At 38.6% G+C, this 23,461-nt stretch overlaps 2 protein-coding genes and 1 pseudogene across 5 annotated transcripts; 1 reads left to right on the forward strand and 2 right to left on the reverse strand.

Moving 5' to 3' along the window:
• Positions 1–231: 231 nt before the first annotated feature.
• Positions 232–10,183, forward strand: LOC122023257 (annotated as a pseudogene).
• A 406-nt stretch (positions 10,184–10,589) lies between these two features.
• Positions 10,590–11,911, reverse strand: LOC122022759 (probable WRKY transcription factor 27). The gene is made up of 3 exons (XM_042580864.1): positions 11,499–11,911; positions 11,274–11,399; positions 10,590–11,196 (listed from the first exon to the last, which is right to left on the reverse strand). Exons 1-3 carry the CDS (start codon positions 11,885–11,887, stop codon positions 10,731–10,733), a joined length of 981 nt encoding a protein of 326 aa, XP_042436798.1. The 5' UTR covers positions 11,888–11,911; the 3' UTR covers positions 10,590–10,730.
• A 38-nt stretch (positions 11,912–11,949) lies between these two features.
• On the reverse strand, positions 11,950–22,008 carry LOC122022757 (ATP-dependent DNA helicase DDX11). Of its 4 annotated transcripts, none has more exons than XM_042580858.1 (10): positions 21,746–22,008; positions 21,068–21,628; positions 20,901–20,983; positions 19,843–20,196; positions 19,233–19,520; positions 18,921–19,166; positions 18,616–18,837; positions 13,428–13,989; positions 13,032–13,359; positions 11,950–12,075 (listed from the first exon to the last, which is right to left on the reverse strand). In XM_042580858.1, the coding sequence occupies exons 1-9, from the start codon at positions 21,891–21,893 to the stop codon at positions 13,109–13,111; spliced, it is 2,715 nt and encodes a 904-aa protein (XP_042436792.1). In that variant the 5' UTR covers positions 21,894–22,008; the 3' UTR covers positions 11,950–12,075; positions 13,032–13,108. The 4 variants fall into 4 exon arrangements, with proteins under 4 accessions (XP_042436792.1, XP_042436793.1, XP_042436791.1 ...); XM_042580859.1 differs by having other exon boundaries at positions 12,038–12,173; XM_042580857.1 differs by lacking the exon at positions 11,950–12,075 and adding an exon at positions 12,635–12,836.
• Between the last annotated feature and the right edge of the window lie 1,453 nt (positions 22,009–23,461).

The following is a 23,461-nucleotide window of genomic DNA, read 5'->3' on the forward strand; positions in this document are numbered from 1 at the left end:
GGGTTTAGAATTTTTAATAAACGGACAGAATCCAAAATACGATACCAAATTCGAACATCCTTCCACACGGAATCAACCCACTAAAATGCGATCCAGCCATGTCGCTTTCAAGTTTCCGTCTTTTTATCTCAATCTCGTTCCCATCCATCTGCTCGTCGCAACGGCGTCACTCCCTTGCTCTGGCCGCCTCAGATTAGAGGATAGAGGAGGAGCGAAGAGAGGGGAGGAAGGATGTTTCAGCGGCTGGCGAGGCGGCTGATGAGCAACGTGACGGAGAGCACGGTGTACGATGGGTTGAAGCTCCAATCGCCTGCACAGGGCGTCACTCTCTCCCAACTCCGGTAGAAGCACCGCCGCGACCATCCCATCACCGTCGTCACTGCCTACAACTAACCGTCCGCGGCCCACGTGGACTCCACTGACATAGATGTCCTCCTCATGGGCGACTCCGCCGCCATGGTTGTCCACGACCACGATACCACGCTTCCCATCACCCTCGATGACATGCTCCTCCACTGTCGCGCCGCCACCCGAGGCGCCTCACGCCCCCTCCTCGTCGACAATCTTCCATTCGGATCCTACGAGTCCTCCGCCTCCCATGTACAACGACCGTCCTTTTCGACCTCAAAGAACTCGTCTTTCATCTTCTCGATCTATTTCTTGTCTTGGGGGTGATAGGTCATGGATTCAGCGGTGAGGATGCTGAAAGAAGGAGGAATGGATGTGATCAAACTTGAAGGCGGCGCGCCGTCCCGGATCGGTGCCGCCAAGGCGATCGTTGAGGCAGGGATTGCGGTCATGGGGCATGTTGGATTGACTCCGCAGGCTATTAGCATTCTCGGCGGGTTCCGGCCGCAGGGGAAGGCTGTGGCTAGCGCCGTCAAGGTGACTTTTTGAACCTACACAATATATCTGATTTTATTGGTGAACATTGCTAGCAATGTGCAGGTCGTGGAGACTGCCCTTGCTTTACAAGATGCAGGTTGCTTCTCAGTTGTTTTAGAGTGTGTGTCGGCACCGGTAGCCACTGCGGCAACTTCCGCTCTGCAGATACCCACCATTGGCATTGATGCTGGACCTTTTTGTAGTGGCCAGCTTAGATTGTCTTTTGCCCCAAAATGGAGGTTTCACTGTTTATTGTTTGCAAGGCTACGATACAACAAGAATAATCAAACCTTTATCCTATTTTATGGGGTAGACTATATAGATCCTTCTATATAATTAAACTTAGATCCCCTACTGTATCATTCATTATCTTTGCTAACCAAGATTGACTATATGTTGAAAGCAATAGCGATACATCGAAAACAATCCATATGATACATCAATCATAAGATCTGGGTATCATCTATCTTTAAGGCAATATTAAAAACTGAAATTGATGCAACGACAAATTGAATGCTGATCTGAGTCCATAGCTAATGTCATTGTATCTCTTACTTGTCACCGGAGTTCCTACAAGCGCGAAATGACAAAAGTGAGCATCAATTCATAGTCCTTCTCAATAGGGAAGAGAGGAGGAAGATGAAGAAGCTCTATTGAATCCAAGATTCAAGATACCCTAATCATTGAACTTCTTCGCTTATATACCTTGGCCCATCCATACCATCCATATAAAAACTCATTCCTCATTATCAGTCCATTAATGTTAATGAGCCGATTTAATAGATCTACACATTGAATCTATATCTAATAATATAAACTCCCCTTTATGCTTAATGCATTAGATCACTTAATTGGGGTTTAGATCCTTAATGATATAATTGTTATGTGTTGTTAGTCAAATGCTAGCCACCAAATAGATATTAAATCCTACATTTGTATCTTCCTATGTCATTGGATTTGATTCTTTACTATATCATTATCTATATGTAAATAAATTTTATCTTATTTTATCATTACTAACCAAGACTAGATGAAAATAAAATTCTTTTTGTAGTGATAGAGAGATTATAGTTTCCTATCTATAGTTCATTTAGTGGGTTTCAAATGTTTCATTATAAGCAAGCAACACAAAGATAATGAACAAAACTGTTCTTAGTTTAGGATTCATGGACAACTCTAGCATGCGTTGAAAAATTGGTTTCCTCCTTTCCAATTGAAATGCTTACTATTATTTGAAGTTTGTTCTATCTGACGGAAGTTTTCAATAGAGAAATACTTGTAATCAGAACACTTAGATGGTATAGTACCTGAATATCCAAATTGCAAATCAGAAAATTTTAGATCATCTGGTACTTGAGTATCCAGATGACCACTCAATGGGTCCCTCACAAGATTGCACACCTTTCTTTGGTCTGGATTAGACTACAACATTTGTCTATCATCAAAGGCCGCTGGGTCTTATGTAAACTCCAACCTTGATGTTCTCACAAGGCTAGGCGATCGGCAAGTTCACAAGGAGATTGTGAGCTTGCGGCCAAGCAGCCCCCGCGAATTCATGACCAGGTGGTCACCGCAAGCTCATTGTTGGGATTACGACAACGACACAAAACATGCTTAGAGATAGTGGCATTGAGATAAGGTGGAAGGAAATATTTTTTCCACCTAATTTTGGGTGGATAAGATGTGGCTAAAAATCAATCTGTGGATAGATAAATCCTTTGAAAATGTAAATTCAATTTTTTTTCTTATTCTACGTCTAGTAAACAAAGGAAAGCTAAGTGTTTTGACTCTCTTGCAATCTGCCTCTTCAATGATCCATCCTTTAGAGTAAATTGAGCATAAATCTTCCTCATACCTTCATAACATAAGATGACCCTACACTTCCTCTTATTGCCCCTCATTGGTACCTATGAATTTATGTATGAACATCTTTGGACTTCTTTACCTTCCTCCTAAAAATCGACTTCATAACAAAGACTTCCTCTACTAGAGAAAGATTGATGCCAACCTCACTTGTCCTATGTGCAAAACTAAGGATTCTTATTTGTTGTTGTCATGCCCCTTTGTAATTACCGAATGATTTGTCATGGAAGGTAGTGTTGGAAAAATATGAATGGAAACACGACTTGTGGGTTATTAGTCTCACATCAATTAAGTGACATTATGACTAATCGATAGTGCATAAAGGAGTGTGAATTTAGGGTCCGGATTAGCCGCGAGCACAACTTCCCCCCACATTTGCTCTAGCAGTCAGAACTCAATAGAAAAGCATTTATCATCTCTTTCAAAGTACGATTATTTCGCTCAACAACACCATCTGACTATGGAGAATAGGGAGCTGTTGTTTCGTGTCTGATCCCATATTCAGCACACAACTCAGCGAACGGTGATACATATTCACCGCCTTGATCACTTTGAACCACCTTGATTTTGCCTATGAAGTTGATTTTCAACCTCACTCATATAGAGAATAAATTTCTTTATAACTTCATTCTTACTTTGGAGAAGATACATATAACTGTATTTTGTGTGATCATTTACAAAAATAATGAAATACTTATTCCCACCACATGTCAGTATTCTTTTAAGGTCACACATCTCGGTGTGAATTATACCGGGTGGTTCAGTACTTCTTTCAACATGTTGAAAGGATGACCTTGTCATTTTTGCTTCAACACAAGTTTCACACTTATGTTCCGGGTTAACGTGGAATATAGGTATGCTTTGTATGTTACTTAATCTACGTAATACATCGTAGTTCACATGTCTTAGTCTATCATGCCGCAAACTAGAAAACTCAAACATATACACAGAAGAGCTTTCAGCTTTATTTATTTTAAGTCGAATGGTTATTACATTCAGCTTAAAGAGCCCAATCATTTACATAGCCTCTTCTTAGAAACATTCCATGTTTGGACAGTACAACCCTATCTGATTCAAACAAAATCTAGAATCCATGCTTGCAGAGAAGTGATCTGGAGACTAGATTATTTTGAATCTCTAGAACATACAACACCTTGTTCAGAGTCAGCTCCTTGCTCGAGGTCATCTTCAACACTACTTTCCTCATAATGTCCAAGGTTGCTGAATTGCCCACGAACAGCTTGTCCCCATCTTTGATTTCTTCAAAGTTGTGATGCAGTTCCTTATTGTAGCAGACATGTTTGGTGGCACCGGTATCGATCCACTATTGTCACAGGTTGGAACCTATCAGGTTCACTTCAGAGATCTAGTTCCTCATTCAGGTTGGCCTCTTACTTCTTTGATTTTTTACACTCCGAAGCTTTGTGACTAACTTGATTACAGTTGTGGCATTTTCCAGAGAATTTTTTCTTGAAACTGTCTCCTCTGGGTGCCATCTTGGAAGGTTTGGGGTGCTTCCGATTCGAGCTTTGACCATGCTCGACCATGTTGACTTTTATAAAAGCCTGAGTGAATAGTTTTTCTCTATTCGAATTCTTACAATGAGTTATTCTATATTTATCAACTTTTGTTTATGTTTCAGATAATTCTTGAAGTCCTTCCAGCCAGAAAGCAACTTCTCAATGATTGTTGTCACCTAAAAGATTTCACTCAGCATCATGTCTTCTGAATGAATCTCTTGCAAAATCACCTGAAACTTCTATACTTGGCTGATCACTGACTTGGAGTCAACCATCTTATAGTCTAGGAAGTGGCCAACAATGAACTTTTTAACCCCAGCATCTTCCGATTTGTATTTCTTATCTAGGGACTCCCACATCTTCTTTGCCATTTTCGTCTTACAGTACACAACGTACAGTGAGTCGGCAAGACTATTAAGGATGTAGTTTTGACATAGGAAATCAAACTCGTTCCATTTGTCATTTGCAGTGATGATTTTCACATCATTTGTACCCTCAATAAACTTGGGAGGTTCCTTAGTTAAGATCCATGCCAGATTCAGCGTGGTTAGGTAGAAGAACATCTTCTGCTGCCACCACTTGAAGATCAAACCGGTGAACTTCTCTGACTTTTCCCCATGTGTGATTGGTATATTTCCAATCAAAGCACAGGAGGTTGACACATGTCGAGTCTGTTACATCTCAACATCTTCTACCGCCTTCTCAACAGAACGATTTTTTTTTAAGATTATTGGATCTTTATCCACAATCTTTCGGAGGGACAATACTTACTTATCTGTCAAGATGGTTTGAGTTGATAATCTCAAACTGTTGGCTTGGCTGAATAGGCCGATCGCTAATGTCATTTGGAGCTATCCAATTCTGTGTCGGAGAGGAAAGTTATCAAGACGGCGAGTGCTCTGAGTGTTGAATTAAGGAAGCTGATGTCGAAGGCTCAAGATGGACGCCGAATAAACTCAGAGCTTGAGTTCGAGTGGCGTCACCCGAGGAACAAAAACGCTGAGTCCTGCGGTGAGGTAGTCTTAGCAAAACAAATTCGTCTCCCCGACGGTGTTAAGAAGTCACGCTTGAACGTCTATTTTTTAGGATAAAACGACGAGACCATGACACAACGTAGTATAGATTGACGTGGCAAACCGAGTGTATACCTGAATATTATCATTAATATCTACTGAACGAAAAATTGCTCGACATAAAGATGAGATAGAACTGAAGGATTGCAAAAAGAAGAGTACTCTTACTTTTTCTCCTTTGCTTCTCTACACGAAGAAGAGTTTCGAAGAAAACTATTCAAGCTTCTTCTTTGCTCACTACTTGGTTCTCCTTATAAAGACTAAGTTGCTTGTGAGACATATACGTTTGTGCATGCATAACACTTTTTCTTTGTACATGCATGTAATACTTGCATGCAACACAAGTGTCGTTTATGCATATCAAGATAATGCATGTCATGCACGTGGCAAGCCATGTGGTGTACACAGGATGAGCAGGTAAAAGAGACTCATGACAATTTTGACTGATTCACATGGACACATTATGTCCCGACTATAGTCCGTTATGTGCAGTAGCGTTCACATAAGAATCCTTAAAAATAAGGTATGTGATAGTCTTTGGCAGTTGAGTTGTGTAAAGGATAGGTAGGTGTTACCTTTTGAACTTTTCCTTGTGAAAATTTGTTTGCTCACTAACTAATCAATAGACGCGATGTCTTTTAACTGTTATGTCATTTGTGTAAGCATAGACAGATCTCACCCAAGACTCTCCCTGATATGGCTAAGGTCTCATGAGTATGTTGGTTCCTGGCTATGAACATGTTTGGTTTTGTGAAAAGCACTAAAAATTGTGTCTCTAATTCTTTTCAAAGTGGTCCAACTTCTTTCTCACATAAATGATCTCTCGAGAGTATTTTTCCATTACTCCACTGTGATCATTAAAAGTAAGAATGCTTACCCTTCTTCTAGTCACTGAGTCTTCGAGTCATTCCCCCAAGTGATTGTCTTTCAGTGCAGTTAGGTCGTCCCTTTGAATCTAGTTCTTGGGATCTCTAGTTAACATAGATTCAGTTTCCTTTACACCTACAAGTGGCATTAGCACTTACATCAAGCTCATTCCTCACGATGAGCTAGCAACTAACTGTCTATTTAACTCTTTGGTTAGCAGATCCGCTAGGTTATTCTTTGACTGTACATAATAACTCCTATTAAGAGTAGTTGCGTAATGGTATTGTGTCGATGACATATGTGTCGAGACTTACCATTATACAGATGGTTGTATGCTCGATCAATTATAGATTGACTATCACAATGTATATAAATTGTAGGCACATGTTTCAACCATCCAAGAACATTTTCTAAGAATTGTCGTAATCATTCAACATCTTCACCACATTTGTCAAGAGATATAAACTCAGATTCCATTGTGGATCTAGTTATTTTGATTTGCTTAAAAGATTTCATGAAATGGCTGCACTTTCCAAAATGAATACATATTCATTGTGAACTTAGAATCTTTCATGTCTGATATTCAATTTGTGTCGTTGACCTAAGGTTGCACCAACAGATATTTCGTGTAGTAAAGTTCATAATTATGAGTATGCCGCAAGTACCTCAGTACTCTTATTATCCCTTTTCAGTTCTCAACACCGCGATTACTCGTGTATTTACTAAGCTTGCTTACTGCATAGATTAAGTCTGGTCATGTATAACTCATTAAATACATCATGCTGCCAATCACCCCGAGAAATACTCGTAGCCTGATTTTTCGATAGATGCTGCTCATATCTATCGGAGTCCATGCTAACGCAGTATCACTTTTGTTGAATTTTTCAAGAATCTTGTCCACATAATGATATCGACTTAAAAAAATTAGTTCAATATACCTATAGTGGATTTGATTATCTTATGATTACTCCAAATGATAAGGATGCCATCTATATATAGATATAACATCACAAACTTATGTTCTGTAGTTTTCATGTAGATGCATTTATTACATTCATTGATCTGAAATCCACTTTCCTTCATGACAATGTCAAACTTTTCATGTCCTTGCTTTAGAACTTGTTTCAAGTCGTATAATGATGACTTATCTACAAACCTTATTTGTCTACCCTGGCGTAGAAAATCCTTCAGGTTGCTCCATGTAAATTTCCATTTAGAAAAGCGATCTTTACATCTATTTGATGTATTTCCAAATTTCATAGAGCGGCGATAGCTAACAATACTCTAATGGAGATTATTCTTGATACCGAAGAATACATATCAAAGTAATCAAGACTTTCTTATTGTCGGTAACCTTTAATTACCAATCTAGTCTTGTATTTATCAATCATGTCATCTGATTTTCTTTTCTTCTGAAAGTCCACTTGCAACCAAGTTATTTTTTTCTCGGAGGAAGAACCACAAGTTCCCAAGTGTGGTTTTGTAAAATAGTCAATTTCATATGCAATTGTCTCTTTCCATTGAGGTCCCTCAGAACAACTTAATGCTTCTGAATAACTTTGGGGATCACTTTCCAACATGAAAATGATAAAATCCATTCTGAAGGATTTTTCCACCTGTGCTCTTTTGCTTCGTCTGAGCTCAACTTCAACAGGTTCATCAACTTCTTCTTTTATTGTGTTTCATATGTGTGTTTTGAGGAGCTAACTTCCTCTTGGGTCTTATACAGAAACACATGTTTGAAGAACGAGGCATTTTTCGATTCAGTAATCGAGTTCTTATGTATCGCTGATATTTGAGATTCAAACAGAAGGAATTTATAAACACTGTTATGTGCATATCCAAGAAATATGAAATCAAGTCTTTGGCCCTATCTTAATCCTCTTCGGATCAAGAACCAACACTTTGACAAGACACCCCATATTCGCAAGTATTTGTAGGATGATTATCTTTCCCACATCGATTAATTGATATTATGGCTACTTAATAGTGTATAAGAGGGTATGAATTCAGGGTCCAGATTGCACAAATCCAAGAATTCTTCCGTGAACGCTACTGTATATAATGGACCATGATCAAGACATAATGTGTCCATATGAATCAATCAAAATTACCATGAGTCTCTTTTACTTGCTCGGCGTGTGTACGCCACATGGCTTGCCACATGCATTATGTTGATATGCATGAACGACACTTGTGTCGCAGACAAGTATTGCATGCATGTACAAAAAACAAGTGTTATGCATGCACAAGTGTATATGTCTCACAAGCTTGCTCAACTTAGTCTTTACAAGGAGAAGCAAGCAGTGAGCAAAGCATAAGCTTGAATAGCTTTATTTGAAGCTCTTGTTCATGTAGAGAAGAAAAGGAGGAAAAACAAAAGTGCTCTTCTCGTTCAATCCCCCAATTCTATCTCATCTTTCTGTCGAACAATATTTCATTTTGTAGATATCTATAATAATGTTCAGGTATACGCTTAGTTTGCTATGTCAACCTGTGCTAAGTTGTATCGTGGTCTCGTCGTTTTATCCTGAAAACAAACGTCCAAGCTTGACTTCTTAGCACTGCCGGAGGGGACGAACCTATTTTAAGGAGACTGCCTCAAACTCGGCTTCTTTGTTCCTGAGGCGACGCCCCTCGTGCAACTTGGACACCGACTCAGGCTCTGAGTTTGTTCGGCGTCCGTCTCGAGCCTTCGGCATTAGCTTCCTTGATTCAACACTCGAAGCACTTGCCGTCTTGACAACTTCCCTCTCCAACACAGATTTGGTTAGCTCCAGATGACATTGGTGATTGACATATTCAACTAAGTCGACAGTTTGAGATTATCAGCTCAAGTCATCTTGACAAATAATTAAATACTGTTCCTCCGATAGATTGTGGATCAAGATCCAACGAGTAGACTTCCCCACTTATCAACCTTGTGGCTTCACCACCGGATATTCATGGGCTATTTATAATTAGCATGAGAGAAATTCACTTGTACTCGGAGGAATTACCTATCCGGCCATCCCTCGATGCCACCTTTGCCTGGTTGATTACCTTCATTGGGTTGGAAGACACCTGACGATCTAGACAATCATGCATGACGAATGGTTGTGTTAAAGCAACATCGTTTTTATGTATCTATCAATTAGGAATTTGGTTCCAACTAATTCCAATGTGCATCATAGAGTTTACAATCAGGTTTACATGCTTAACACTTTCGTAGAGTTAGATAATTAGTGGATCTAACTACTCACGCAAGCTAATCATGTTCTTTTAATTTTTTCTTAATCACTGGTAAGGAGCATCTACTTTCTCTTCTAAAATGGATTACTACTGTCTAAAGGATCAGTTTTACGTTGAACCAAGAGGCAACTGGTTACACGACCTGTTTTGTGTAATTCTTATCGATCAATTTGGCTATGGCTCCTTAATTTCTTCCTTCAACTTGACAGTATAATTAGATAGCCACAAAGAGTAGACTTGCACTGTCTTTCCTTCAAAACGTGTTATGAAGCGATAAAATTTTATGTTTACTTGTTCACTCGCAACGGATGCTCTCGATTTCGTACCTAAAAGAATGTTTCCCAGTGATTTCTGCAAGTTTCACATCGAATGTTTGTTGGCCATGTTGCAACATCCTCATCATGCCAAGGTAATTTTGTGTTCTTTCTTTATTTAATTTTTCTCTGCACCAACCTTCATACATCCATGGACGATCAACTCTTCTGATAGGTCACTCGGAAGTTCTGTAAACAATATGAGCAAGTGGGGGATGCCATAAACAAAGCCCTATCGAAATACAGGGAAGAAGTCGAAAGTGGTTCGTTTCCGAGCGCAGCTTATACGCCATACAGAATAAGCGAAGCTGATGTTGAAACTTTTCGGAAAGAACTGGAGAGCAGGGGCTTGAATGAGGCAGCATCAGCTGCAGCAGTTGCTGCAGAAAATGAGAGTACAAATGGAGAAGCTTCAAATGTCAACTGCTAGACTATCTGTTCCTTGTTCCCGCCTTGTTATGCATCCTCTTGACAATAGTAGAGAAGTAAATAAACAAAATAACTTGATTTTTAAGTTGAACAGCATACAAATTCGTATCCGAATTTTGTCAAAGCTTGGTAAAATGGACATAGTCAATGAGAGGGTCGAAGTCAACGATCGAAAGCATATCGTGAAAATGGTCAACTGCATTGTTCGTGGAGTGCTGTCTTTTAGTTGACCTGTGACTTCCCAAACCTAACGCATTGACTTTCATATAATGGTGCAACTTGAAAAAAAGTCAACGGCAATGGAGTAAGGATTGAATAGGGTATGAGACGTACGGCGAAGTAGAGAAGAAAATTCCTGACGAAATTGATTGCAGACTTTGCTAAAGAAGAGATGATGGGAGATCGGATCATGCAAATCAATAGATTTTTTTCCTTCATCTTTATCGGAATTAACAAACAATAATTACTTAGATTGGATCGCATGCTTTAATGCTGGTCCATGGTGTTCCTACGCTGCGAAGCTGAGAATGTCTCGGTACGGTTGACAGTCACAAGAGAGGAAAGATGGAGTCGCCGTCAGATGTCGTGGTCATGTCCGCCACCGTGGGCGAGGTGACGCCGCCCAGGAAGAGCAAATCGTCCTCGCTTATTATTTCCATGTCCTCCACCAGCAATCCCCCCTCGTCGTTGTCTTTTGCTTCTTCAACCTCCGCCTCATCCACGCTGCCTTCCCGTTTCTTTGTCCGCCTGAGGATGGAGGCGGAGAGCGGCGTGGTGGGGGAGAGCTCAGGTGCGGCGGCGGCGGAATATAGAGGACTGGCTTCTTGGTTGCTGCCGGAGGGCGACCTGGGAAACTCGTAGCTGGTGCTTCCGTCCAGGGAGTTGTAGTTCGTCGGCATGGAGTGGCTGTGCTCGCCGGTGTAGGTGATGATGAGCAGTGCCGAATCCGCCTGGCTCCGTTCCACCTGCTTCCGGGCCGGGCAGCCTTTTGAGCTGCTACACTTGTAGTATCCCCTGTTTCCTCCATCAAAGTTAGTCCCTTTTAGCTTAGCAACATAAGAACAGAGGCGGCCAAGAAACGGCTTAATTACCGAGGATACGGCGATCCTTTTATCGGTTTCTGGCCATACTTCCGCCATGCGCAGATGTCCGAGGAGAGATCGTCGGCGGCGACATGACGCACGACCTTCTTCAGCTGTTGCTGCTGGCGGCTCTTCCTGGGAACACCACCAAAGATGCAATTTTTACCACCAAAACTCTTCTCTTTTGGTAATTTTCTAAGTGAAAAATTGTCCAAAGGAACGAAGCTTAATTACCTTCGCCTAGAGCGGGGAGTTTGACAACTCAGCCGATCCGCCTCCCGAGGAAGCGGAAGTAGATTCGACCCCAAAAAAGCGGCGGAGCGAGAGGATCTGGAGACAAAGACGCCGCCTTGGCCGCCCTCCACCGCCTGAAAGGGCTCTGGAAGCGGCGGGAACGCCCACACGGCGTCCCTCGCTGCCGACGACCCCGACGGGCGACAGCTCCGCACCACTGCGCCGAGGTCCCAGTTGTCTCCGTCCATCTCCGCCGCCGCCGTGAACATCCTCCACCCAACGGTCGCTGGCGTTGACAACAGAAGTAATGGAACGGCGACAGGAATGGGGCGCTGACTTTTCGTAAGGGCAGGGATGGAGGATAAGGCAAGAGATAGTGGAGTTGACATTTAAACAGATCTAGTGGGAGGAGTGGCACTAGTAACAGCGAAGTTTTTGACGTTGGCTGCAGCCGACGAGCATTGGATCCTTTGGATTCGTCAAAACAAAAGTGCAAAACCACTCAAAACAGGATCCGGGTTGGTTTCTGGGAAGGAGCACAAGAATGCTTGCCTGTTCCTTGGATTCCCCAGCTTGACTTTGGATCAATGTCAAAGGTGTGAGAAACAAGAGAGAGAGGACGATGAGAGTAATTCAATCAAGTGGATGCATGGTCCATGGAAACAACGATGTCGGCTGACAAAAAGACGAAAGAGAAAATAACAGCACGTAGATGCTTCAACAGTGACACAAGATGCCCCAGACATAGCACATATGGTAAATAATAGTTTATTTGTAGTGGGCAAAATCTAGAAATATAAATCTCAACTACGATCGTATTACCCTCAGTTACAAAACTAACTATACATAATATTATTATTATTATTATTATTATTATTATTATTATTTATTTTTAATGTTTTTTACTTTTCTTTTTATGGTATATTTTTTTATTTTTTTATTTTTTTAAATACCTAAACCAAACAAGGTTTTTGTTGATAACCTTGGATGGATAACCAAGGTTATCAAGAATAATCTCGAACCAAACGCACCCTAAGAGTGTTGGCCGTTTAGATAGATCTTCATTAAAATTTCTTAGCCGATGAAAAATTTTAATAAGACCAAACCGATCAACCCTCAGTTTGAAGAACCAGAGATAAGTTCACAGTGATGACTTATAGCCCATTAAAAAAATTGAATTATTCTCAATAGAATGAAAAACTTAAATCTAGTTGAAACATTATAGTCTTTGATCACACTTTTAACATATTCTCCTCCAATGTTTATACAACCGTGTCCTAAAGCCCTAGTGTTCAGCTTGTCGAAACAATATTCTTCCATGATATATCACATTTTAACCTACACAAAATATTGTAAACTTCAATAGATGAGGCACCAAATAAACAATGCTAAGAAAAATTTAGAATAAATCTAGCATGGTACAAAGTCATTAGTTACACGAGACACAAAATGGAATATTGAATGAACTAAACGGTCCTTAACTTGTGAACAAAAAAATTGTTCTTATATCAGATGGAAGTGGCAGAAATGTACCTGCATGCAGAACTTGAACCCGCAGAGTCGTATTTTGTCCATAGAAGTGGGTTTGGCTGATAAAAACTGTTTTCCTATCATGAATATCCGAGTCCTATCTGTGCTTCTGCTCCTCCTGTATGCCGCTTTTGTCGATTAAATTGGAAAAACTTATGCAGCAACCGATGGACTTCACCATAGTTTTGAGTAGATGAGACAAGCCGCTGCTTTATCCAGAGTGGTAGTTTGTTCGTCGGGTGTGACATGTTTTGGCTTAATTGGCTGCAAGCATAACGTGAGTCAACTAACAAAACTGCAGCATAGTCATTTACGTGCCTGATCGCTCGACCTGCAGTAGAAAGATTTTGATGAAAAAGACTTCAGCATGATTGGCTAAATCTTAAACAGAGAACCTACCAATTGATTGATTTACGGCCTTCATGCACAAGTTCTCATAATACTCTTTTCCTCTTTGCTTGCACCTTCGTAAGAAGCCAAAACCAGACTCAGCCTCGTGTCCATCATTAGATGAATTCCTAAAGGGCTTGTTGCACCTCTGTGGTATGGCTTGTCCTAGTCCTTCTATATGTTGTACTCTTTCAATCAGTTCTATATCAGGACTTGGATATGGAAGACCAACCATTAGAATGCAACGACCCATGCCGTCGCTAAGATTTATACCTTCAGAGATCTTTCCCCCAACCACTGCTAACAGAACAGCTCCATTGATTCCAGTATCTTTCAATATTGTATCACAACTTGCAATGGTTTCCTTGTACTTCTTGAGTACATGCTCAACGTCATTACTACTTTTAGGTTCCCTGTACACAATTTTTTTCTTTGAAATTTTTGAAAGAACTCCCGAAGCTTTCCATGCATCATAAACCCGTCCTTCGTAGTCAAAGGAAGAGAAAAACACTACAAATCCTTCTGGAACAATTGCCACGAGGTTGCAAAGTAGGCGCCCTAGCTCTCCAATCTGTTTGATCAACAAAAAATGACCAAGTTGCAATGAGTAGAAATCAGCATTTATTACCTCAAGAATACTAGCATGACAACATTTAAAAACACTACGAACTGCTATAGGTACATAACAAAATTCTCGACCAAATTTAAGTCATCTGGAAAGAGAGCAGCAGAAGGATTATCCAGAACAAGCATCTGGTTAAAGATGTTAACACCATGCTTATATATATTGGTTATTCTAGCAACTAGGGCCTTCTATTGGAAAACATATCCTAATGTTCCTTACAGTAGCTTCCAATTCAATACCTTGGTTTTCAGTTGGGAACCTACAAGCCTAGCAGAGACTAGTGGGATGGACTGCTGACCAAGGGAGCCCTGACAACAAGGTTTTTTCTTGATGAGTAGTTGGCTTATAAGGGTTAGTAGTGTGTTTTCCTCTACAATGGTATATCCTTGTTTGATTTACTAACTCCTACCTTAGATATTGGAAAATTGAAGTCATTTAAGGACACATCTTTTGGAATCAGCTATAGATAACCTCTCTGGTCCGAAATCTTGCTGCATGGAATGTTGTCTAATAGTCAATTTTATTGGGTGGTCTTCCTATTCCAAACTTGAGGCAGTATAATTTGGCATTACTTTGTCACTAGTGATGGTTATCCTCATTGAGTAGGGCACATAATGGCAATGTGTTGTATCTAGAGCATATTTCTCTTCTAGATCTTGGGAACTGGCGGTGACGGATCACCATTCGCCTATACTCAGAAGATTATGAGATATTTTCATGATTCATATTCTGTCAGTATTCTCTTAATGTTTGCAGATCTATAGATGTAACCTTATATCATAGTAGGTAGTGTGAGAAGGTGCTACTAAGTGGACGTCGTGTTTCTCCCACTATGGCAATTAGGATGTGACGCAGTGGAAAACTCTTAGTTCCGTTGATTCGTGCACGAATATCAGAATCGATCTTTTAATTCCTGTTGATTCAATAGAATACCAAAAAAAAGACAACCAAACTCGTCGTTTGGGTAAAGAGAAAGGCACGCCTGAAACTATTATTAAATCAAAAACTCTCTTACATCAACCTAAACAATTGTTTATATAAACTCCAAACACTAAAAGACAAAGAAAGAAAAGAAATTCTGACAAAAAGGAAAAATGCTAAACATACTAAAAATCCAAAATATCCTAAATGGATTCAAAATCCAAAAATATAAAAGATAGAAATTATCAAAAATACCCTAAATATCAAACTCGATAAAAATAATAAAAAGATTAAAATTGTCCTTTTGTTCCCGCATCATTCTTCCCATGGTGGAGAAAATTCACCCTCGAATTGTTGGTCATATCTTCATCAGAAGCGTTGTTGATGCGTTGCGGTCTTCTTGGTGTGATGCAGCAGAAAGTTATTGAATCTGTTGATTCATGCACGAATATCGGAAGCAATCTTCTAAACCCTATTAATTCGCGCACAAATACCAGGAAATAGAAAAGCAAAACTCATCATTCCTAAAGAATGAGACAGCGACTAACTCCACAAGATCAACCTCGCTTTAATATCAACTGATGCTGTGGAAAACTATCAGTTTCATTGATTCGCGCGCGAATACCAGAAATGATCTTCTAATCCTCGTTGATTCAACCGAATACCCGAAAAAAGACAACCAAACTTGTCGTTTGGGTAAAACAGAACGGTGCGGCTGAAACTATTATTAAATCAAAAACTCCCTTACATCAACCCAAACAATTGTTTATACAGACTCCAAATCTTAAGGCACAAAGAAAGGAAAGTAATCCTGACAAAAGGAAAAAAATTCTAAACATACTAAAAATCTAAAATATCATAAACAGACTCAAAATAAAAAAATACAAAAGACATAAATGATCAAAAATACCCTAAATACCAAACTCGGTAAAAATTAAAAAAAATAAAAATTGTTCTTTTATTTCCGCATCAGGATGTCACTTTTTGACAACTAGACTTTTTTCAATCAATCAACCTTCATTTCACTAGACTAGTTACTTCAAGGGGCCCACCTAGGACTTTCACAAATTGTGGCCATTCAAGAAGGCTCTAGTGATCCTGATGTGATTTGGAGATTATGATGGCCACTGTTACATTGGTTCGGCCTATAGAATGTTGTTGCATAGAGGCTCAGAGGACCCACAACATTAGTTCATTTGGCCCTCTTTTCATTGTCTAAGGTGAAAGTGCTCATTTGGTTGGTTTTGCATGACAATCTTAACAGCAGGATGGCTCTATGGTGGAAGTGATAGATAGTGACCTCAATTTAAAATTCTCGCACACAACAAAGACAAACAATAATGTTAGTAACACGAGTGTGCTTGTGTGTTTGGTTGATAATGTCAAGAGAATCACCATAGCAGAAATTAAATAAACAAAAACATGACCTATATGGTTTGGAGACTCTGCTTCTACTCCACAAGCTTGTTGGAGGTTGCAAATTTTCTTTCTAGGTGACGACCCTAGTTCATGTGTACCTTTGCTCTCTAGCTTGGTACTCTATAAATGGCTTGGTACTCTCCTTTATAGATGGCATTATCTCTATTGTTTTGACTATCTATCAAAAGAACTTGGTTGCTTTGTTTCACTCCTAAGGTATCAAACTTAACTTTAGAGTTCATGTGTTCTATATTCAACAGGAAGGGCCTACATCAGTCTTTTGCATGCACCTAGCGATCAAGCCATTATTTAGGCATGGATATTGTTAAAGCTAGGAGGCTCTACACTCATTGGTCCTACATGGAAACTATTAGATAAAATTGGTCCCTTTCCTAATAGTTCAAAATTTTGAAATAAGTGGTTAGCCAATTAACTTTAGTAGGAGGCATAGGGTTTGAATCCACCCTATGTGAAATAAATAAAAGTTCACACATGTGAGCCATGATTGGCATGAAAGGGTGTGTTAAAGCTAAGAGGCTCCATGCTCATTGGGCCCACATGTACGTGTGGGGATTAAAATTATTTGTTTCCTAATAAGTCAAACTTTTGAGATAAGTGGATAGCCAATTAACTTTAACATATACTGTTATCTTCTTTAGATGGGAGGATGCAGTTGGAAGGCTTGGTCATCTCTCCAAACTCTTTTTCATTTCATTACTATATAATCTTTATAGCTTCATGTGATGATGTGTTTATCATGCAACTGTTCTATGTTCTCTTATGTCTCAAATTCTTATTTAAAAAAGTTTTCAGTGAACATACTGTTCACTCTACTCCTTTTCAAAATTAAATAAATAAAAATAAAAAGGAAAGTTGCATAGCATGCTAATGAATCCGTGCTAACTATCCAAAGGCACCATATAACTTTTAGAAATATACTTCATAATTAAACAGAACATAGCAGCCTATTGTTCCAACTTAGTTACATCCTGATAGAAAGGTCATCATCATTCATAGCAAACCACATCAAATACAACTTGTGTAAAGAGAAGATAAAAAAAACTAGGAAAATATGATGTTCCATGTCACATATACAGGTGGCAATCACATAACTTAGCCATCAAATAGTGAAAGTATACCACCAATTTATTAACAAAAGAAGATATGAAGTGGATAATAACAAATGTCAGCAATAAATCAGGGTGTCCTAATTAGTTAAAATCAGCCATTCTGATCATGAGACTGCATATTTGAACTATCTAGCATTTCAATCCCTTCAATTGAGATCAAACAGAATCAAGCTAACTGAACTTTTTCAGTAGCTCAGTTTGTTATTCAAGTTGAAGCAAATAATTTGAGTATGATATCAATTGACTAAATTTTATATTTTTGAATGAAAATGAGATATAAAAGTAATAAATCTCCAAGAAATTGCTATTCAAATACAAAGAGTTAGATTTCCAAGTCAATTATATATATGTGATTACTAAACTAAATAGATCCGAATATATTTGAGCTTACTGCAAACTAAACTAAACCAAAAGGCACTTTACAAAAATAGAACCCAGAAAAAACTTAAAGTTCAGTTAGCTCATCTACAACCAATTATGAACACCTCTAAGGCTATCTGCCATTAATGTACCATGTAAGCTAAATACTAGTTAATAAAACGTTCTGGAATGTTTGTTGCACTAAAAGATATAAACCTAGAGCAGAAGACTCAACTACTATACAGAGGTAGTAAAAATTTGGATAATATATGAGGCAACAGGGTTCAGTTTAATTTCAGCAAATGCAACACCAATTTGAAATGGCAATTCTCTGTGAACATTTAATTTGCATCTCATGCTTGTGTAGTAGTTTTTTGGATACCTCCAGTGATGGTAATACTAGACATCGGGCAAATAACTTGGCATAGAATTTAATATTGTATCCTTATTTCTCTAGAAGATATATATTATCTAGGCTATATTTCGTATAAAGTGCAGAAAATGAGTACAACAATAGTCATCTGAAAACACAACAAGAATGTTTCCATCATATAACTTGCACACTCTAGAGATCATTAAAATCCTGCTATTGAAGATCATATTTGTCTTTTTAAGTAAAACATTTGCTTTGCATGTTAGATATTTAGTATATTAGTACAGGGCTTCTACTGCTTAATGAAATCCACTGAAGCATATCAAAAAATATTCTAGCATTGAAAAACGTTAAAGGTAATGTACAAACCATGTTCAAAGAATTTCTTGAATTATAACTGAAATCAAAGTCAACGCCTGATGGGCCATGCGAAACTACAATAGGCAAAATGCTCTCTGGAGGGACAATATGGTTGCATGTGTAGAAATGTACTTCATCCCGTGACAAATTAGGGAAGAGGCGTACTCTTGTCTCTTCAATGGGTTGAAGTGTTCCCCCAGCCAGAACAACACCATATGCTTGATCCAAGACCTGCAGAAAAAAAGTTTGAGGTAAGTACCACTGTCCAAATCATCGTTGTTCTTGAGAATGGTTGAATCCATGGGGCAACAGACCTCAGAAAAGATTGTGTGTCCAGACAGCATCATAAATTTAATGTATCCTTCCTCTTTCTGACCAGATAATTTTGGTCTTGAGAGTAATATTCTTCCATCTCTATCATTGTGAACCAGTGAAATAATGATATTATCTAATGTCTGAAAGCCAGATAAGATGCTTCCTTCCTCACTATTATTCTGGCTATCAGAACAAATGGAATTGTGACTTTGCAAGCTTGCCAGTTTAGTTCCATAGCCACTTATCTAAAAAAGCAATAGTTATCAGGTAGGAAGAAACTCCACAGGAGATAAATTCCATCAATGTGATACCTTGTGAATTATTTTGCTGTCTTTGATGTACCTGTGGAGTTTCACTAAGTTGAGGTTGTCAATGTTAAGTGAAAATAAGAAATCATTTATAGTCATGGAAGTGTCAGCAAGTGACCCTTTAATCCCTTGCTCATCTCTGTAAGAACTGGTGCCAAGGAATTCATGCAACTTTTGAAGAAAGGACTGGATTAACACTATAAGGGTCTGGATGTAACGGCGATTTCCTGGACCCAGGCAACTACGAAATTTGTTGATATAAAACTCGAGGACGTCTAGTATTCGCTTCAACTGTAACAGACAATTAAAAATCTTGCTTTTCTAATTGCTCAACATCATAAAGGTAATTGCATTAATTAGTTGAATCAGCAGTTAAGAAGTCAAGAAAAGCAAATCAAATTTTCTATCAAGTCAGATAAACCATCATTCATGTCAACGATAAGGTTCTTTTCTGCATAACAGATCTAATACGAAGAAGTGTACCATTCCTAAATCACAAGATATCATACCAGTAACTACCCCAGTAAAGTTAATCAAAGAGTATATGATTACGTATATGTTCTTACAACATTTTGTTTATGCCAATGGAAATATTGTATGTCCAACAAATTACCTGTGTCTCACTGATCTTTGCATTGTACATGTTGGTTAGAGAATCTGCTAAGTTGTGGGCTTCATCAATAATTATTATACTTTTCTTCAAATTTATACTTAATGACTCACGTGCCGACCTCAAAAATAAGGATTGGTAAGGAAGCACAATTATGTCAGATGAAGGAACCATGTTGCGGGCACCATAGTAAGGGCATGTACCAATTTTACTTCCTAGCTGAACAAGATCCTCAATGTCCATTGCATCTGTGCTCCACACTTCATTCTTGAATAGTTTTTGCAACTTCTGTTGCCGTAACATTGGACAACCAGATGTGCCCTTTGAACGTCGCATCTTCCCCTTGTCATCCAAAACCTTCAAAACAATATCCAGTTCATAAGTTGAAACTTGCCAGTAATATTACACACACAAAAATTGACATTTTGCCATAGCATCATTCCATAAATGGCAGCAAACAAAGAGAAATTACAATTATACAAAAATAAAATAAAATTATGTGATCATGTTCTGGTGCCTTACAGGAACCCATTATCATAGTACAAATGTTAGCAAACCCAGAACAACAGCAACTAATTATAGTATCATATGTTAGTGGCCTTGTCGACCCCACGGGTCATCCGAGATGGTAAGTGGTGGCATGCTTGCCACATGAGGTCGCGGGGTCGAACCGTAGGACTGTCGGGGCGTAAATCCCTGGACCCTGTGCAACTCACCCCACCACCACTTGCCCTCTCGGCTGCCGTGATTTACCTCCCTCGTGATGGCCTGGGGTCGGGTGCGACGGGGGCGAGCGATTTTGCCTTTTTGCCACATATGTTAGTGGCCTTGTCAAGGAATTTGGAGGAGCGTCATGAAACTGTCTTGCTGTACGCATATGTTCAAGCCAAAAAAAAAAAATCATTCATGAAAATAAGAATGCAAGTAATTCCAATACTATTTTACTAGTAGAAGAAAATTGGAAAGGCTGGGACAAGAATGGAACAAAGAAATAAACAAGAAAGTTAGATAAATTAGGACAAGACTGGAACAAATAAATAAACCTGAACAATCTCACAAACCTTGAGTTTCGCATCCTTCTGATTCTTTTGCAGCTCCAAGCATCTCTCATTAATCCGGCTTGGGTTCCTAAGCTTTAAAACATCTGATTAAAATAAAAAAAGAATACAAGTGATAAATTGATACAGGATGGCTACCAAGTTTTTCAATGAATATGAAGCCAATTTACCTGAATTAATACATAAGTTCTTCCTTGAACCTAAACATGTAACTTTGAGAGCCAAAGCAAACCTCGTCCTTCTGAATTCATCCACAAACTGTGACAGCTGTGAATGTGTCCTGCTACAAAAATATACCTTAGGTGTCACTTCCTCATCTTCCTCCTCATCACTGCTGCTGCTCCAATTAGAATCAGCATCCCTCTTCCTCTTTGATTTTTCAAAGCCGCCCTCCGTGCTTTCATCTTCACTTATATATTCCTCCAACAAAAAATCCTCTTCGTCGTCCAATGACTGCACACCCATCTTTTCCACATTTGCTGATTTTGCTCCAGAGCGCTTCTTGTCAAAATCTCCAACCCCAAACTCACTTCTTTTTCTGGGAACCTCTTTCTTTTCTACATCTGTGATATCAAAGTCCCTCATCCACTGGGGCTCGTCGCAATTTCCATCATCGTTGGCTTCGCCCAGTTTCGCATCCGTCTTCATAGACTTCAGTAGCTGTTTCTTTTCCTTATGGTCGACGACCCATTGCATAGCGCTACAAATGAGGCTTAGGGTTTTACCGGTTCCTGACTCAAAATCCCAGACCAGTGAACAAAGGAACCACGAAGAATTGAAGAATAGATTGGCGAGGAGACATAAGGAAGGATTAAGACGGATAAAAGAAATAGAACGAAGAGAAGTACCGGTGGGGCTCTCGAGCATAGCGACGCCGCCGCCTTTGTCGAGGAAGCTGTAGAGAAAGCTCATGAACTCGGTTTGGATGGGATAGGGCTCGAAAGGGAAGGCCGGGAAGTCGCGACGCGGCCGCGGATTCGTGTCCTCTTCTCCCATTTCGCTCCTCCCGTTCTTTCTCAGCCTTCGTTCTCCGTCTTCCCTTCGGTCGGTTCTTAATAGCGATTTCCCGCGCAACTTTTCACGGCTCGCCTGGATCCGTCCGATTCCGATAATGGCAGACACGTGTTTCTTTCGACAGACAAGTGAACTAGACTTTCCATGTTATATTCACGCGACGGATAAAATGTGTGGGCAAAAGCACAAGAGTTTTTTTTTTTGTTTGCTTTTCTAAATACTAGCGATGCAATGTAGAGAGATACAAAAATTGGCATATAGAAATAATTTTAATTTTTAAGTATTATTCTTATGTTTATTTTTTTTAGTGGGTAAGACTATAATATTTTTATAATTTTAATTTTTTATATCAAATATTAAATTAACAAGAACAAATAATATATTTAATCTTAACTAAAATATCATCCATAAATTAGATTAATTTAATATCATACTGGATCTTAATTAAAGAATCGAGAAAAGTATGCTTTTTAAGTATTACTAACTCGAGATATATTTATAAAAGTTTTTGCTCGTAGGTTTTTAATTTTAAGATGTGGAACTAAAGATAATTTTATATTTCTAATTTATTAATGAGAAAAATTTTCAATAATATACCGCAGCTGAGTTTCGAACTCTAGATTCCTAATTGATTAATGAGAAATTTTTTTAATAATATATCGTAACTGAGTTTGATTAATGAGAAAATTTTCTAATAATACACGCACAACTGAGTCTTAAACTCTAGATCTCTGATTCATGTGTTTGTGGGAATTATCAATAAACCTTGAATTTTTTCGATGTGAAAAGAAAAAAAAAAGGACATTAACATAATTTTATTTTGAATTTCACCAAAAATAGTTAATAAAGAGGATAAATTCTTAATAAAATAATAAAATGAAGAGCATGTTATAACAATTATGAAAAGGAATTTGGTATTATTATTTCTCACTTAATTTTTAAATAGATTTATAACAACTATGAAATTATAATTGTTACAATATAAATTTGGTGAGTAAGTCGAATTTATATTTTATTAGTTATGAAACTATAGTTGTTATAATATGAATTCCTATCAAAGTCGAGCAAGTCAAATCTATGTTGTATCAGTTATAAAATCGTAGTTGTTACACCGTAAATTCTTATTTCCTACTAATACTGAATAAATCAAATATTACGATGATGTAAGGGCTACAAAATCGTACTTATTGCCCCAAGGAGCTGGCACATTTGGTATTTATATATATATATGGTATTATTACAATAGATCAGGTTAAATTTATAACGTGCGAAAAATACATCACTAGTCATTTTACCTCGCGGAAAGGGTCGCTATATTTCGATTGCATGGGAGACTCTTAGAGGTCCAAGATAAGGGTTATCATCTGTTTACGCTATAACGAACTGATTAAAAAAAAAAGGTAACAGTCCTCTAAACAATATTAGAAAGTAATTGAATAATTATTTACGGCTGAACAATACAATACGACATTTTTTTAATTAAAAAAAAACAAAATAAGACGACCTGATTTGAAAAACAAGACACCCTTCTCACAATGCTTTTATTTATT

The sequence above is a fragment of the Zingiber officinale genome, chromosome 9B, assembly GCF_018446385.1.
Source record: "Zingiber officinale cultivar Zhangliang chromosome 9B, Zo_v1.1, whole genome shotgun sequence".
Taxonomy (NCBI): domain Eukaryota; kingdom Viridiplantae; phylum Streptophyta; class Magnoliopsida; order Zingiberales; family Zingiberaceae; genus Zingiber; species Zingiber officinale.

Coding starts and splice junctions, on each gene's coding strand:
- LOC122022759 (XM_042580864.1), bottom strand. CDS start 11,887: ATGTCAACTCCACTATCTCTTGCCTTATCCTCCATCCCTGCCCTTACG. Junction 11,400..11,498: donor ACTCCCCGCTCTAGGCGAAG/GTAATTAAGCTT, acceptor TGGTGTTCCCAG/GAAGAGCCGCCAGCAGCAAC. Junction 11,197..11,273: donor AAAGGATCGCCGTATCCTCG/GTAATTAAGCCG, acceptor TGGAGGAAACAG/GGGATACTACAAGTGTAGCA.
- LOC122022757 (XM_042580858.1), bottom strand. CDS start 21,893: ATGGGAGAAGAGGACACGAATCCGCGGCCGCGTCGCGACTTCCCGGCC. Junction 20,197..20,900: donor AGAAGGATGCGAAACTCAAG/GTTTGTGAGATT, acceptor ATTGTTTTGAAG/GTTTTGGATGACAAGGGGAA. Junction 13,990..18,615: donor CAAGAAATTCTTTGAACATG/GTTTGTACATTA, acceptor TTGATCAAACAG/ATTGGAGAGCTAGGGCGCCT.